Source organism: Neophocaena asiaeorientalis, unplaced genomic scaffold, assembly GCF_003031525.2.
Source record: "Neophocaena asiaeorientalis asiaeorientalis breed wild unplaced genomic scaffold, Neophocaena_asiaeorientalis_V1.1 scaffold40, whole genome shotgun sequence".
NCBI classification, from domain to species: domain Eukaryota; kingdom Metazoa; phylum Chordata; class Mammalia; order Artiodactyla; family Phocoenidae; genus Neophocaena; species Neophocaena asiaeorientalis.
The window spans coordinates 9,486,140-9,503,483 of NW_020185335.1; the positions used below are offsets into that span (position 1 = coordinate 9,486,140).

The window sequence follows — 17,344 nt, forward strand, 5'->3', positions numbered from 1 at the left end:
TCCCAGCAAGTTATTCTGTAGATACTGACAATCGGACCCTAGAGTTTCTATGGAGAGGCAAAACACCCAGAATTGCCAGTACACTATTGAAGAAGAACAAAGTCAGAGGTGTCTGCTGCCCCACTCTGAGACTTACTAGAAAGCCACAGTTATCAAGACAGTGAGGTGTTGGGGAAATAATAGACAATTAGATCAATGGAACAGAATAGAGAGAACAGAAATAGACCCACACACATCATCAAGTGATCTTTGACAATGGGACAAAGGCAATCCAATGGAGAGAGCATAGTCTTATCAGAAGCGTGATGAATAGGCCAGTACTTATCCCCGGAAAGGAAAGGGGGAAGTGAACAGGATGACATCATGGAGGCAGCCGGTCCTGGCTGGCGAGGGTGGATGCCTGCGGCCCTTTCCTGGGACAGGGCTGGCCTCCAAAGGATCCTTGCTTGCACCGAAGTGAAGGGCAGTGTAGGGACGGTCAGGGCTGCTTGCATCGTCAGAGTGGCTGTTTATATTTTAGTCTTTCCCCGTCTTTTCCCATGTTTCTTTCTCTCTGACTTCGTACGTTGCATGGTTGTGTCTCCCTCCCTCCCTCATCTGGATGGCTTGTCTTCTGTTCATATCTGGTTGTTTCTGCCTCTCTTTTACCCTGTCTGGTTGTTTCCATTTGTGTGTGTTGGTATCTGTGTGTGTCTGTCTCCCTCTGCCTCCCCCTCTGTCCCATCTCCAGTTCTGTCCCTGTCTGTGTCTCCATCTCTCTCTGTCCGCTTCCTCTTTCAACAGCTATTTACTGGGCCCCACTGTGTACCAGTTGCTCCGCTAGGGGTGGAGATACAGTGGTGAGGAAAGATGCACCATCTAGGGAAGGAGCCATGAATCCATGGTTCACACCACTAAGCACTTGGCCTCTTCAGTGCTGTGGGGAAGAGGGGCTCGGTGTGTGTAATAGCAGTAGTCGGAGGGTATTCTGTGCGTCTGACGGTGATTGAGCTGAAACTGGGAGGAAGAACGTGGAGCTAACTAACTAGGCTAAGAGTGTCCCCAGCAGAGCCAGCGGCGGTGTCCTGTGGGGGAGTGAATGCAAGCTGCTGGCCAGTGTGGCTGGAGCACAGCGGGGAGGGTGCACAATTGATCCAGATGGCGTCGGCAGGGTCATCACACGGCCTTGGTTCTTAGTCCTAATAGTACTGGGATGCCATCGGCAAGCTTGAAGCCCAGGGGTGGCTGGAGCATGTCTGCATTTCATAGAAAAGACTATGGGGGTAGCTCCTGGCTACTTCAGTAGTGCAAGCGAGAGGTGACAGTGGCTTGGATTATGGTGTTGGCCCTGGGAATGGGTAGAAGATAGATTCAAGAGTGATTTAGAAGGAATTGATAAGACTTGGTGATTGCCTGAAGACAGTGTTACATTATCTGAAATTTTTCTCTTTAGTTATGAACGCATCAAATTTTTATTATAATTTTGCTGTAAGGAAAGAAGCTCACAGTTGGCCAATTCAGAAATTCCCTCTTAGAGATATTTTATGGGGAAAGAGAATGGTTAGATAATCATTGTTAGACTAGCTAGGAAAAAAAGAGTATTGCTTAAGGTCACTGGGCTCCTAACAGGCAGGCAGCTGGGTTGGGTAAGTAACTGATTTCTGAGAACGAACATTAATACCTCAGATGTTCTCAGATAACCGCTGAAGCAGGTAAATCAGCAGTGCTGATTTAACCTCCCAGAAGGTTGTGAATCTGAGCGCGCACAAAGACTCTGTGTTTTGTTGTTAGTTTTTGAGGAATGAAGGACCCCTTGACTCCACCCCCACCCCTATAATAGGACCACCCATAATTAAGTGGGTTTAAAAAAATTTTTTTTAATTTATTTTTGGGCTGTGTTGGGTCTTCATTTCTGTGCGCGGGCTTTCTCTAGTTGCGGCGAGCAGGGGCTGCTCTTCGTTGTGGTGCGCGGGATTCTCATTACGGTGGCTTCTTTTGTTGTGGAGCATGGGCTCTAGGCATGCAGGCTTCAGTAGTTGTGGCACATGGGCTCAGTAGTTGTGGCTTGTGGGCTCTAGGGCTCAGGCTCAGTAGTTGTGGCGCACGGGCTTAGTCGCTCCGTGGCATGTGGGATCTTCCCGGACCAGGGCTCAAACCTGTGTCCCCTGCATTGGCAGGCAGATTCTTAACCACGGTGCCAGGGAAGTCCCTTGATAAGTGTTTTAAAAAACTTTTTAGTTTGAAATAATTTTACACTCATGATGACATGACAAAAATAATACAGAGTTTCTGTGTACCATTCATCCAATTTCCCCCTGTGATAACATCTTTCATAACCATAGTTGTCAAGCCCAGGAAATGGACACTGGTAAAATATTATTAAATTACAGACCTTAATTAGTTTTTTAAATTTATTTCTTATTAAATAATAGTTGAATTACAGTATTGTGTTAATTACTGCTGAACAAATGACTCAGTTATACATATGTATACATTCTTTTTCTATTCTTTTCCCTTGTGGTTTATCACAGGATACTGAATGTAGTCCCCTGTGCTCTACAGTAGAACCTTGTTGTTTATCCATTCTACATATACCAGTTTGTATCTGCTAATCCCAAACTCCCAGTCCAACCCTTTCCCACCCACCTCCCCCTTGGCTACCACCAGTCTATCCTCTATGTCCTTGATTCTGTTTCTCTTTTGTAGATAGTTTCATTTGTGTCATAGTTTAGATTCCACATATAAGTGATATCATGTGGTATTTGTCTTTCTCTTTCTGACTGACTTTGCTAAGTGTGATAATCTCTAGTTGCATCCATGTTGCTGCATATGGCGTTATTTTGTTCTTTTTTATGGCTGAGTAGTCAGACCTTAATTAGTTTTCACCATTTTTTCTGTGGACTCAACTTTTGTTTGTTTTTGCTTTGGCGTATAGTTTCAAGGAATTTTATCACGTTTAGACTTGTGTAGCTACCACCACACACAGGGTACAGAACAAATGCTGTTTATTTAAAGTCTTTTCACTTTACTTCATGATTCTTGTCCCCCAGACTGTTTTCAGTCTAGCTAGATCCATGGTAAGAAAGTGAGAAGCCTTTGGTTCAGGCTTCCCTGGTGGCGCAGTGGTTAAGAATCCGCCTGCCAATGCAGGGGACGCGGGTTTGAGCCCTAGTCTGGGAAGATCCCACGTGCCGTGGAGCAACTAAGCCTGTGCGGCACAACTACTGAGCCTGCATCTAGAGCCCGTGAGCCACAACTACTGAGCTCACGTGCCTAGAGCCCGTGCTCTGCAACAAGAGAAGCCACCGCAATGAGAAGCCCGCGCACCGCAACAAAGAGTAGCCCCCGCTCAACACAACTAGAGAAAGGCCGTGTGCAGCAACGAAGACCCAACGCAGCCAAAAATAAATTAAAAAAAAAAAAGGCTTTGGTTCATTCCATCCCCTCCTCCCCTGATTTAATACTCTGTCTCCTCCTCCTGCTGTTATGTGTGAGTGGCTGTGAACCTTTCCTGCCAGTTCAATTCTGACTCTAAAATGCCTTTGTTCAATCGGGTCTATTTGCTTCCTTGATCCCAGGTCAAAGCTGAGGTCTCCTTCCCTACCCTCTCATTTCCAGGAATACCTCTTTCCTGTCTCTCTGTGTAGTATAAGAACAAAGATGTATGTCCCAGGATTCTTGTGGTTGCGTGGGACAGAAACTCACGTCCCACTAACCAAGGCAAAACAGAGAATTTATTGGGTCACATAGGTAGCCTGCTCCAGCGCAGAAGTGGCTTCAAGCCCACATGGACCCAGGGGCTCAGTAGTGCATCAGGGATGAGTCTTTGCTTTCTGTATGGCAGGCCACATGGCCTGCTACCCCTAGACTCACGTTTTGTCAGCCTGGCGGCAGCAGCAGGAGAGACTTGATGAATAGCTTTGGCCACTTAAGTCCCGGGAGGAGGCTGATGGGGGCAGCTTAGGCCGTGTGCTCATCCCTGAACCCATCACCGTGCCAAGGGTGGGACATTGTGGTCATTCCTGGGACCCTCGGCCCCTCCTTTGGCTTGTTGTGGTGAAAGGTGCCGGGATGTGGATCATCTTCACCTCAAGCACGTGAAATGGGTTCGTCCCAGGACAAGGTGCTTTTTTGACAGAAGAAAGGGAGGAAAGGATGGATGGACTTGTCACTCTGTGACACTCCTTAGTTCACGGGACATCCTATGGCAGGAAAGGGAGGGGGGGCTCTCCCTTGCATCAGGTGGCCATCCTGTGAGGGGAGGGGGTCATTTTTGGACCAAATGGCCACCCTGTGTGTGTGGGGGGGTCACCCTTAGATCAGATGGCTATCCCATGGAGGGAGGGGTCACCCTTGGGTCAGGTGCCATCCTGGCCAGTAGGTTTTGGCTAGGAGTGAGTTGGCATCACGTGGCAGGAGGGGTTCTAGGGAGGATGGGTTTCCTCTTTTTCTGTCATCTCTTGCTGTACAACAAGTCTCCCGGTACTTAGTGGCTCAGAACAACAAGCATTTCATGTTTTGCACATAATCCTGCAAGCTGGGCAGGGCTGTGGGGCCGGCCCAGCTTGTCTTCACTCTGGGGAGTGAAGAGCTGGGCTCTGCGTGTCTGGGGTGCAGGCACATGGCTGCAGCCTCAGATGGAGTGAACTCCAGCTTCTGATTGGCTGATGTTCATTTTCCTTCAGTGGATATCATGGAAATAAAGGAAATCCGCCCAGGGAAGAACTCCAAGGATTTTGAGCGTGCGAAAGCAGTCCGCCAGAAGGAGGAGTGCTGCTTCACCATCTTGTACGGCACCCAGTTCGTCCTCAACACGCTCAGCTTAGCAGGTGGGTGCATGACATGTGCTCTTCTCTCCCCCTGGGTCTTCGTTTCCTTCCTAGGAAGTTCACTGGCAGGATGCTCACACCTGCCCAACCGCTAATGCGTGTTTAGGGCGTCATGGTTTTGAATCCTAACCCTGTCCCTTTCTAGCTGTGTGACTTTGGGTAAGCGATTCAGCCTCTCTGAGCTGCGGTTCACTCAGCTGTGAAACGGGGAGCCCAATAATGCCGACTCCACTGGCACGTGGAAAGGATTACGTTAAGGGCCTACCTGGCTCGTGCAGACAGCTGAAGGCGGGTACATTTTTCGTCCAGCAGAGTCTGGCCTGCACCATTTATTCAGCTTAACTGATCCGAAGGAACTATCCTGAAATCTTCCACCTCACATGTGTAAACATGCGTACATGCACTTACAGTAAACGCATACATGCACACACACACGTGCACACACGGAGACACATGTTATCTGGAGGTGAGATTTCAGGCCATCCCTATGAGTCCACCAGAAAGTCCAAGAGGCCTCTGAGCAGCCAGGAGAAGGGCTGTGAAAAAGCACAGGCACTTCGCTCAGGGGCAGAAGCCTGTAGCTGCCTTCAGGTCTCATCCCAGAACGTGTTGACTTAGAACTTGACGTACAATCATGACTGACGAGAGAGAAAGTAAGTAGCATTAAAAGTAGACCAAAGTGGGGGGAAACCGTGAAAGCTGAGTAGCGTTAGAGACATTGAATTTAGGGTCAGGTAGGGACTTCCCTGGCGGTCCAGTGGTTAGGACTCCGAGCTTCCACTGCAGGGGGCCTGAGTTTGATCCCTGGTGGGGAAACTAAGATTCTGTAAGCCATGCAGCACGGCCGAGAGAAAAAAAAAGTGAAAAGACAACCCACAATATAGAGAAAAAAAATTGCAATCCGTATGCCTGATTAAAAACATATCTAGAATATTTAAGAACTATTACAACTCAGTTATAAAAGACATATAATTTAGGGTCAGATAGGTCTCATTGGTTTGAGTTCTCATTCATGCTTGCATCAGGCATCTTTTGAGCATATGCCCTGTGCCAGGTTGTACTACGTGTCATGGGGGCTGTAAAGAGGAATAAGACCCAGTTGCTGCCTTTAAGGAGTTCACAGTCTACTTGGGGAGACAGACGTGTGGACAGGAACTTAGAGTACTCTGTGATAAGAGCAGTAGTCCAAACATAAGCGTGCTGCAGGAATACACAGTGCCTCATTCCCTGGAAGGCTTTGCAGGGGAGGTGACTTTTCAACTGGGTTTTAAGGCATCAGTAGGAGTTGGGATGAAAGAGGGAGGATGGTCCAGGGAGAGGACATTGCATGTGCCAGGGCTTGGAGGAGGGAAATTAGCAAGGTGGATGTAGGAAGTGTTGGGTGGCCGTCTGATTGATGGTGTGTAGCAGGAGGCAGAGATGGGGCAGGAGAGAGGGGCCCGTGACTGTGTCCCTTCAGAGCTTTGTCCACGTAGCCCCCCTGCAGGCTGAAGCCTGGGTGCTCTTCTTGGTAGGGAGGCCATGAAAGCCCAAGCAAGACGTGGAGCCCAGGATGCCAGGGTGATGTCTGGCTCCCAGCTTCTTATTTACTGGCTCTGGGACAGGTCCCATCACTCTTCTGAGCTGTAGTTTTCTCCTCATCCACATGGGAAGAGTGAGAGCAGAAACCTCAGCATGCTCTATCTAGACTAGCAAACTCCCTAGTTTGGAGATGTTTAATAACTGGACTAGTTGTTTGCATTGCCATCTCCACTTTACTGATTAGGAAATGAGGCACAGAGAGGTTAAGTAACCAACTGAACATCACACAGCCCTGAAGCGGTACACTGGGACTTGGCGATGATGCCAAGCTCTTAACTGGTACTTGTTGCAGCTTCCCTTGCAGGCATCATCATCACCTACTTTCCACCCCTCTCTCTGGCCTTGAAGGGAAACAGGGGAGATGCTTAGGGCTGCTCAGGATTGTGGTACAAGTTATCCCAGGTCCTGCCTCTTGTTTGTTAGCATAGGGCTAAAACTCTTTTAAAAAGTCACCGGCTTGTCACCCCTGCTGTAGGAGGCTCACCATGGGCATATGGCCTCATCTGAGACAAAAAGTAGGTCCTAGGAACCAGCACAGGCTCCTCCCAGCCCCGTGGTCTGTGTGGGGCTGGGAAGGTGTGTGGGGGGGTCCCTAAGCAGCGGTCTGTCTTCCCAGGGAGTAACAGAGCATTTCTGTCCCCTCACCTCTACAGCCGACTCTAAAGAAGATGCAACTAAGTGGCTCTCTGGCTTGAAGATCTTGCACCAGGAAGTGATGAGCGCATCCACCCCCACCATCATTGAGAGGTGACGGTTTTGGCCTGTTTATCTCTGTGTTCGCTCACTCAGGCATTTATTCTGCTCCCTTTAGCCAATATGGTGAAAGAAAGAAAAAGGGAACTTTGCGTCTTGGAGGCTCATTGAGTGTCCTGTATGCAGTAGGTTCCCATTAGCGGCTGTGGACTCTCCAGCATCTTACAGAAAAGCCTGTCTCAGTGCTGGGCCTTGGTGTTGGCCTGCTGGAGTGAGGAGGGCCCTGGGGCTGAGACAGAAGCTCGTACTGGTGTCGGGTTTGAGGGGAGGGCCCGAGGCTTGTTTCTTACAGGATTTAGGAAGAGGGATTAAGCTGACGGATCAAAGGACCTCAGGCTTGCGGTCCGGGGATTTTCCACCTGCCACTCCCTTTGGATGGGATTGGTGTGTGAATTACTGTCCCTCCAGCAAACCAAAGCCCTCTAATTTACACCATTTTCCTTACCAGCTTTTTGGGGATTAACTAATACCATCAGAGGGAATTGTCAGTTTAAAGATTGCCAACCTCTGTCAAAGGGGCCTCTTGGCTCAGCTGGGGCATTTCAACCACAAGGAGAAACTGCTTCTTCCCAAGTGGCCTGAGTTAGAAAGTTGGAAAACCTTCCTTTTCGTTTCCAGTTTCCTTTGTCGCATCCTATAGAACTCACTTAGACTTGCGCTGTTTTCTAACTTTCCTTCTTTGTCTCAACTCTCTTCCCAGTTGGTTGCGAAAGCAGATTTATTCTGTGGATCAGACCAGAAGAAACAGGTAAGATTCGCTCACATTTCTGTCGTTTTCTCCCGATGGTTTTGGACTCGGATGTTCATTCTTTCTTTAAACATTCTGAGGGGGTTGGAGCAAGTTCTCTGCTCTGGAAAGCTCCACAGAGGGAGCTTTCAGTTAGCTGAAGTTAGATTTGACTTACAAGGTGCCGGACACAGTGCTAGATGGCGGGGGTCACGGTGACAGAATCTCCACCCGTGCGGGACCTCACTGCGGTGGAAAATTCCAGTCCACCTGCAGAGGTGGCTTCTCTTTTGTGGAGCACTTGCAGCACGTCCTTTAGGCCTTCACATGTGAGCCCCTTCTGTGTCCCGGGGAGACACAGGGTCCCCATGGTGCCTGCCCTTCCTCTGTGCTGGCAGATTGACCATCAGGAGGTAAACCCAGTTCAGTAGCGATGGTCGTAAGGGCTGGGTGGACGTGAGTGGGGCGATGTGATAACATGTAATTCAGTGTCCTTGACTGGTTCACTGAACAGCACGTCTTGGAGTGGTTCCCTGTCGGCACACACAGCGCTCCATGCCAGGCATTTTTGTATCCAATGCGGTTTGTCCTTGGATGGGTACAGTGTAGTTCCCCCATTGATGAGAAATCATTTCCTTCTTGATGGACGTGAAGTTGTTCCTGGTCCTTTATTAGCATACTGTGAAAGCCTTCACATGTCCCTTTTTGTAAACTTCGGTGATGAGGGTATGAGCAGGATAAATTCCCGGAAGAGGAATTCCAGCGGCCAGGTGTCCCCGGGTCTGAGATTTTTGAGAGAGGTGGTAGCGATTTCTGTTTCTGCCAGCAGTGCAAGAAAGTACTTGTTTCACTGTGTCTCCAGAGTTTGACCTTTATTAATCTGTGGGTAAAAGGCAGCAGTGGATTTTGGCTTAAATTTGCGTTTCCTTGTTTACGGGCGAGGTTGAACATCCTCTGCATTTTTTTTCGGTTATGATCCAGTTCTTGTTAATAATGTAATGATAAAAAAAAACACCATTTATTGAGCACCCAGCATGCCAGGCACGGTACTGAGCTCTTGACAATCAATTGTATCATTTTAGCCTCACATCAGACCTCTCTGAAAGTTTTTAAATGTTTTTCCTTCCTTCCATTCTCCATTAAGATGTGTCACCATCACGTCAACGAGGCAACAAGTAACGTCTACAACTCACCTCTCTTGTTCCTGAAAGTCTTTCCATCCCTGAGGCATTCTAGTGTCAGGCTAGTGTCATCCATCACTTGTTGATTTCAGAGCGTCTGTGGTCTCTTGTACACGTGCCCCACGGGATGCTCTACAGATGGTAACCAGGAAGCGGTGAAAAGTTTAGTGATGTTGTTAGGTCAGCCAGCAGCTCAGTCCGTGTCTCTGTCCATCTTCCTTTCCCTCCCTCCTCCTCTCAGCCAGCGTTCTGTGGTCCCACACCTGGGCCTGGCCCGTGTTACGGAGGGTGGATCAAACGAGGTCCCCGCGCTGGGGGATTTTATACACACTGGCCTCTTTCAGTCTTGGAGGTGGAGCCTCCCATGACTGTTTCCCTTCTCTGTGGCTTTGGGGTGAATCACAGCTGAGGTCCCTCCTGGGCCCTCTCTCCACATGGTGGGGTATGGCGTTGTTGATCTGGTTCCACAGTCTGCTTCTCCAACTTCTGTTGTCAAGAAGTGGGAGCCTCCCTCCAGCTCTCTCGCTCAGAATGGATTCTTGCAAGTCCTTTACAGAGAAGTCCTTTCCAGAACCTTCAGCAGAGAGCAAGTCTGTCTCTGGCCATGATTCCTTGTTCCCTGCTTGCCGTTCCCGCTCCCCGACCTCCCTTCCGCTTGGCAGAGCCCTGCTGCTCTGTCAACACGTGGAAAATCCCACCTTTCCTGTGGTTCTGGGAGGCCCAGAGGGAGTTTTTCAAAAGGAACTTGACCAAGGTGCCAATGAATGGGCAACTGACTTCTGCCAGTCTCCCTCCTTTCCTGTCTCGCACAGTGGTCCCGTTTCCTGGAAGAAAACAAAGGAGCTGCAGCACGAAGGAAAGAGCCTGGGGATGGGAGGCAGACTGTGGGCTGGCCCGGCTCGGGCAGTGTCCAGTCCCTGGTTTTTGTTGGCCTGAGCATGTTTCCCTTTTCAGCCTCTCGAGAGGCAACATGGCAGCAGCTGGCGTTTGCTGAGGAGTCACTTTGTAACACCCGCCGTTCTGAGCACTCTCCTTACTTAGGGAATTGGGGAAAGCTTACGGAAAGAAGGCTCTCAGACTGGCGAGCTGGGCACCCTCCGGTCCGTTTTATGAGGATCCTGAGGCCAGGAGAGGTTAGATCACTCGTCCGCAGCAGCCTAGCGGGTCAGCTGTGGCTTAACTGATCACTCACTGAAATGGTAAAAGGCAGAAATCTTCCCTTCCCCTCCGCGACCTCCTTTGACTGAAAATTACGTGTTGGTTTCATTGTGGTGAAATATACATAACATAAAGCTTGCCATTTTCAGTGTACGCGTCTGTGCGTTCATGTTGCAGTGCTGCCATCACCATCCGCCTCCAGAGCTCGACCCCTCTTGCAAAACTGAAGCTCTGTACCCATTTAGCCCTCACTCTGTTACCCCCTCTGCAGCCGCTGGTAACCGCTGTGCTATTGGGTTGGCCAAAAAGGTCGTTGAGGTTTTTCTGTAAAATGACATTTACGGGAAAACCTGCACGACCTTTTTGGCCAGCCCAATATTTTCTGTCTCTGTGAATTTGACTCCTGTGGGCCTATGAGTGGAAGGATGCTGCGTTTTGTGGCTGGCGTACTTCACTGAGCACCATGTCTTCATGGTTCATCCACGTTACTGTAGCAAGTGTCAGAATTTCCTTCCTTTTTAAGGCCGAATAATATTCCACTATGTGCATGTAACACATTGTGTTTATGCGTCCATCTGTCCGTGGACACTTACTCCAGGTGCTTCCACCTTTTGGCTATTGTGAGTATTGTTGCTGTGAATATGGGTTTCTAGTCTCTGCTTTCAGTTCTTTTGTGCATTACCCAGAAGTGGCATTGCAGGATCAAAAGGTAATACTGTTCCATTTTTTGATGAACTGCCTACTGTTTTCCACAGCAGCTGCAACCATTATACATTCCCACCAGCAGGGCAACAGGATTTCATTTTTTTCTCACTCCCTTGCCAACACCTAACCTTCCTTCCTTCCTCCCTTCCTTCCCGCCCCTCTTCCATCCTTCCTTCCTCCCTCCTTCCCTCCCCTCTTCCCTCCTTCCTTCCTCCCTCCTTCCCTCCCTTCCTCCCTTCCTTCTTTCCCCCACAACCCCCCTTCCCTCCCTCCAGCCATCCCAGTGGGTGTAAAGTAGTATCTCATTTTGGTTTTGATTTGCATCTTCCTAATGACTACAGATCTTGAGCATCTTTTCATGTGCTTTTTGCCATTTGTATATCTTCTTCAAAGAAATATCTAGACAAGTCCTTTGCCCATTTAAAAATGTCACATGGACTTTTTTTTTAGTTATGGTAAACAAGCCTGTGTTTTATTTAATTTTATTTTTTGGCCGTGCCGCAAGGCACGTGGGATCTTAGTTCCCTGACCAGGGATTGAACTGGCGCCCCCTGCATTAGAAGCTCAGCGGCTTAACTGTTGGACCACCAGGGAACCCCCAAGCCTATGTTTTTTTTGTTTTTCTTAAACATCTTTATTGGAGTATAATTGCTTTATAATGTTATGTTAGTTTCTGCTTTATAACAAAGTGAATCAGCTGTACATATACATATATCCCCATATCCCCTCCCTCTTGCGTCTCCCTCCCACCCTCCCTATCCCAGCCTTCTAGGTGGTCACAGAGCACCGAGCTGATCTCTCTGTGTTATGTGGCTGCTACCCACTAGCTATCTATTTTACATTTGGTAGTGTATATATATTACGAAAGTAACTCATGTTCGTTATAGAAAATTTTGGAAATACTGAAAACTAGAAAAAATTTGTGTGAGTTTGACATTAAATGGTAGGCACTGTTTAACTCTGGGTACAATTGTTTTCAGTAGATTTCCATCCTCAACTTTATTTATTGGTTTGTTCATTTTACTTCATTAATATGTAACTTATACATATGACTTTACATTGTGTTCTTCTTTAATTTTAAAATTTTGGAATAATGTTACATTTAGAGAAAAGTTGCAAAGATGGTACAGAGATTTCTCATCTACCCCTTTGGCCAGTTTTCCCTACGTTTCACATCATTCATGTCAAAACTTGACAAACCACATTTGCTATACGAGTGTTAGGTAAACCCTAGACTTTATTGGAATTCACCATTTTTTCCACCAGTGTCCTTCTCCTGGTCTTGGATCCCACCCAAGACCCCACATTTGTACTTAGTTGTTCTGCCCCTTTGGTGTCCTCTAGGCTGTGACGGTTTCTCCATCTTTCCTTGTCTTGCATGACCTTGACAGTTTTGAGGAGTAGGTCTCAGGTATTCTGTAACATGTCCCTCCATTTGTGTTAGTCTGATATTTTTGTCATGATTAGACTGGAGTTAAGGGTAACCTGAGGTTGTGTTTGGGAAGAATATCACAGAGGTGAAGGTCTTTTTCTTCACCGTGCTCAAGAGATGCCTGCTTTCACCATGGCTTGTCAAGGGTGTTGGAAACCTTGATTACTTGGCCAAGGTTGTGTCTTCCAGATCTCTCCTTCGTAAAGACCCCACCCCCGCCTGCCCCCGGTCTGTTTTCTGGGAATCAGTCACTAAGTCCAGCCCACATGCAAGGAGGGGAAACTATTTTCACCTCACCTTAAACTATAAACACGTTTACATTTTGTTGCAACTCTTTGGGAACAGTATTAACGCCTACATTGTAATTCAACCAATGGGATCTGATATTTGGCTTGAAAAGTTGCCTTTTGTTTGTCATTTAGTTTGTGTCCGGTTTTTATTAATGTTCACAGTTTCACTGAATTGCGTTCAGAGGGAACGTTATGGAGCGATCCTCACGAGAAGCGTGTTTCGGGTCATCGTAGGATTCTCGGTCTTAGTGCCAGTCTGTCCCGTCGGCCGGACGCTCTCTGCTTTCTTAGAGTCTTCCCCCTGTTGTTGCTGTTCACACCGGTGGGGGCTCTCGAGGTCGGGGATCCGGCTGGTTCGGTCTTTGTAGTGTTGGTCAGATGAACGAAGCCCTCCCTTTTCGTTCGTAGACATAGCATTGTAACAGGGGACAACCAGAACGTTCTCGTCCTTATAACATTTCCAGGCCTGGGGAGACTGAGTCAAAGGCATGAATCGTTTAACATTAATCTTGACCAGGTTTCCAGAAACCCCCTCGTTTTGAGTCTCTAGAGTTTAGTTGCCTCTTACCTGGGAATTAGGTTCTAAGGTCAGTGCATTAGGGGAAAACTTCTTCGGTCAAAATACCCCTTGCGAAAGCCCCTGAACCTTCGGGGGTGGAGGGTGGTCACTGAAATTGCATTCCTCAGGGTGAGGCTCACGGGCTGAGTCCTGCAGAGGGGCCAGCAGACCTACGGGCTGGGAGCAGGTTGTCTCTGTGGACATCTCTTTCCCACTTTGCCCCTTGCCCCTCGGCATGTGACACTGACTTTGCATAAACCGAGTGTGCACTTCCTGTTCTCGCTCAGCCTGGCCTTCAGGAGGCGGGAGGGTCGGGCGTGCAGGTGGGAGGCAGGTGTGCGGTCCAGTTCTGTCTTCAGCAGGCATGCAAATAGGTTCCCTGCGGTCAGCAGTCCTGGCTCCAGCACGTCGGACAGCCTGGGGGGGCTTTACCCCCAGAGGTGCACTGCCTGTCCCGCAGAAGTTCTGTTCCACTGGGTCTGGATGGGGATCATGAATGTGTACTTGTAACAAATTCCCAACTGATGTTGGTACTGGCGTTCCAGGGACGCTACTTAGAGAAGCAGGCTTCTAGAGCTGCACTGTCCACATGTGACTATTTAAATCTAAAGTAATTAAAATTAAATAAAAATTTAAAAATTCAGTTCCTTGGTTGCCCTAGGCGCATTGGACAGCCCTGATACGGAACGTTTCCATCATCCTAGAAAATTCTTTTGGGCAGCGCTGAGGTTTGAATCTCAGCACTGACACTTACTGGTTGTATGAGTTTGGGTAAGTTACTTGACTTCTCTGTGCCTTAGTTTCCTAATCTGTAAGAGAGATCAGAGTTCCTACCTCCTGGGATTGGTTTGAAGATTCAGTGGGTTCATTTGTGACGAGTGCTTGGCCAGTGGCTGGCTTACGGTAAACACTAATGAATGTTTATTACTGTTACAAGAAGCCGGGGGTGGTGGAGGTGTTGGTTACCAGCCTCAGGGTGGCAGGTAAGTTTCGTGGGGCTGCCAACCTCAGTTGTTTGGTAAAGGCTGCCCCAGGGTGCAGTGTTGTAGCATCTGGGACCACGCCAAGCTGAGGAGGGAAGCTGACATGATTGTTCAGTGCCCGTGGGGAGGGGGTAGTTTTTGCCATCCCTCCCCAAAGGGATTGCCCTGGATTGCCCTGCACGGTCACAGGCTGAGCCTGCAGGAAGCAGAATCTGAGATGGGGCTTTGTGTGCAGGAAGCTTATGGGGAGTGGGTGCGGGGCCACACCTGCGAAGGCAGCTGGATTGTGATGCAGTCACAGTCACGGCCTCAGCTGGCCCCGTGGGGAGCTCCGGGGAGGCCCTGCAGAGCTGTCCTGAGTTACGGCCAGAGGGCAGACCATGATCTTGGCTGAGATCTGATGACAAGTCCTGGACGGGGAGAGGGGTGAAGTTGGAAGCTGCTGGCTTCCTACCCGCCGGCAGCTCCACGGGTCAGTCCTGGTCCACGTGCCCAGAGCGGGGAGTGAAGGCGCGGCACGGGTAGTGGAGTGGAGTGGCTAGTCCCTGCACAGGAGCCCAGAGAAACTCTCTGGCCCCCACCTTTACCTGGGGGCTCAGTTGCTCCACTGTAAGGCGGGACCTTTGGAGCCGGTGGGCTCAGATGCCCCAGTGCTCAGATTCTTGCGCCCCCGGGCCCTGTGTTTGCTCCACTGGCCCCCCGGCAGCTGCACTGGCTCCCAGCTCCCCAGTCCCTTTGTTCCTAGGTGTGGGAAGGTTTCTTGGCCCCGTTTCTGCCTGGAAATTCTGGGTTCCCCAGGGGACGCCGACCTCTTCCTTGGTCCTAGATGAGCCGCCTTGGCTACCAGCTAGGCCAGACCCTCTCCCTGCCTCGTTTTATAGCGCCATCCCCCGCCACTCCTCGCCCTTCATCCTGCCCTGGCCAAGCTCTTCGGGACACCCCGGGGGCAGGGTCCGAAAGAGGGTCTCAGCCAGCCTGCTCGCTTCTCTGTGCGGCCAGCCCCGCCGGGCCTGCCGGGGGCTTTGTGCTGCCCTCACCGTCTCTCTGGGAAAGCCCAGGGTGCCGGCCCCAGGAGTGGTGAGAGGTGGGGAACACGTGGCCCATAAAGGTCTCCCACGTTAGGGAGGCCGTTAGATGAGAGACAGGGATGCTGGAGGTGGGGACACTGGGGTGGCCAGGAGTCCTCTTGGCGGTCTCCCGGGGCAGCTGCCGAGTGTGGCCTGCTGCTTCCTCCCGGGCGTGCTGGCAGAGGCCGAGTAGACAGTGTGGCGGAAGCTGGGCCGTTCCTGCCCACAGCCCGGGCAGACTTCCTTCCTGGCCACGCACAGCCCCTTTCTAGTCTGACGTCTCCAGGAACGCAGAACAGTTTTCTCTGGCCACGCCAGAGGCCGCCCAGACCACCCTCTCTCGCTCTGCCGGACACGTGGCTCTGCAGCCACGAGGGTCTGGATCTCAGGCCCTTGGCCCGCCGCCCTCCGTCACTGTTCGTGGCGTTCCCTGAGAGGCCTCAAATGCAGTGGTTACAGGCAGACCCGGAGGCAGGCTGCACTTGAGTCCGCCTCCACCGCGTGCTAGCACCCAACGTCTCTGAGCCTCGGTTTCTCCACCTGCCGTGTGGAGTGATAATGGTGCCTGCCTCCTCAGGTCGTCAGACCAGCTCCGACCTTGAGCTGCATACCCTGCCCCCATCCCCGTTGCCTGTTCTGAACCCTGGGACTCGAGAATGCATACTGTGTGGGGGGGTGAGGTGTAGCGAGGGGCGAGATGACGTCATTGCCTGGAGATCCCTGGGGCAGCCTGGCACATAGTAGGTGTTCAGAGAAGGTTGGCTCCTTCCCCTGCCTGTCTCTGGCCTTCAGTGACCTCTTCTTGGCTGGAACCCCTGTGACGTTTCGCATCTGCTGAGGTTATCCGACACCATTTCTGCCCTCACTGCGAATCTCCAACGTGATCCGTGTCCACGGCCATCCCTGAAGGGTGGAGACCAGCCTTGCACATCGGGTGTCTTGATCCCAGAGTCTCTGTTCCCAGTTAGTGCTCACTAACAGCTGTTGGCGGGTCTTCTCGTAGAGATGGGAGCTGACGGGAGGAGCCAGATCCTCCACTCTTGGCACCCCTCAAGGCTGACGGGACTGGGGTTCCCCTCTTTTGCAGCATCAGCCTCCGAGAGTTGAAGACCATCTTGCCCCTGGTCAACTTCAAAGTGAGCAGCGCCAAGTTCCTCAAAGATAAGTTCGTGGTAAGTTTTGTGTCTCAGCCTGGCGATTTTGTGAATCCAGGGCTACGTGTGCCTTTCCCGTGAAGCCACTACGTGCCTTTGAGCTCCATTGAATGGTATCCAAGGAAGTCCCCCGCCTCCAGATTCATCCGTCTTAGTCCGGACAGAGGGATTGTGTGAAGATCTTAGGCCCGTGTTCTCAGTCGTGGCAGAGGACGTCATCCACGAAGACCACGTTCACTGAGCTGCTTGACTTGGGATGTTTCCACCAGTCCAACTTTCCCTTTCCCTCACTACCCCACAGCCTGTTTTCCTTTTAATAATATGAACACATGTGTTTCTTCTGGAGAATATTATGGAAGACTCCTTATGTAGGTTGCCAGGGATGTGGCGTTTTGTATTCAGGTCCTGATAGCATAGTTGTCAGAGGCGACTCTTCTCTGCCCTTCCCCTCTCCTCGCCCCCACCCCTCCCTTCATCCAATGATCCTTACTCCCATCCCTCCATCCCTCCTTCCGCCCATCATTTAATTTGTTTACGTTCTTGTGTAATTAAGCCATTGGTAGATCTGAGACGGGTCATTCCATGAGTGATGGGGTAGCATAGGTCAGGTGGGGCTCTTCTGAAGGGTGTAAGGATGGAGGTGATCCATAGGCATTCTTTCTGGCCTTCAGAGAGATACTGACTCTCGTCAAGGAACCCAACAACACTCCATCCCAATAGTCCCAGTTGGTGGACTCACAGGGGCATGTCACAGGATTCCTCAGCTGAAGAAGCTCATTCATTTTTATACCAGTGAGCTCCTGAAACAGTTAACCCACTTTATGGCTTATCAAGCCATCTTTTGGCCCACCCCCATCATTCGAACTGGTCCAAGAAGGCAAGACCAGAGAAGGGTGGGGACTGACAGAAGAGAGATGGGAGAGGCATTTACTACCGACCGCCACGT

The 17,344-nt window shown here is 50.2% G+C and overlaps 1 protein-coding gene across 3 annotated transcripts in view; it reads left to right on the forward strand.

The window, feature by feature from the left end:
- The window catches only part of PLCG2 (phospholipase C gamma 2), a 139,140-nt gene that overhangs the window by 49,195 nt on the left and 72,601 nt on the right, over positions 1–17,344 (forward strand). For all 3 annotated transcript variants that reach the window (XM_024735622.1, XM_024735623.1, XM_024735624.1), the window contains exons 2-5: positions 4,665–4,808; positions 7,043–7,136; positions 7,843–7,890; positions 16,332–16,416. In XM_024735622.1, the coding sequence (XP_024591390.1) occupies positions 4,665–4,808; positions 7,043–7,136; positions 7,843–7,890; positions 16,332–16,416 (371 nt within the window). The remainder of the gene's footprint in view (positions 1–4,664; positions 4,809–7,042; positions 7,137–7,842; positions 7,891–16,331; positions 16,417–17,344) is intronic.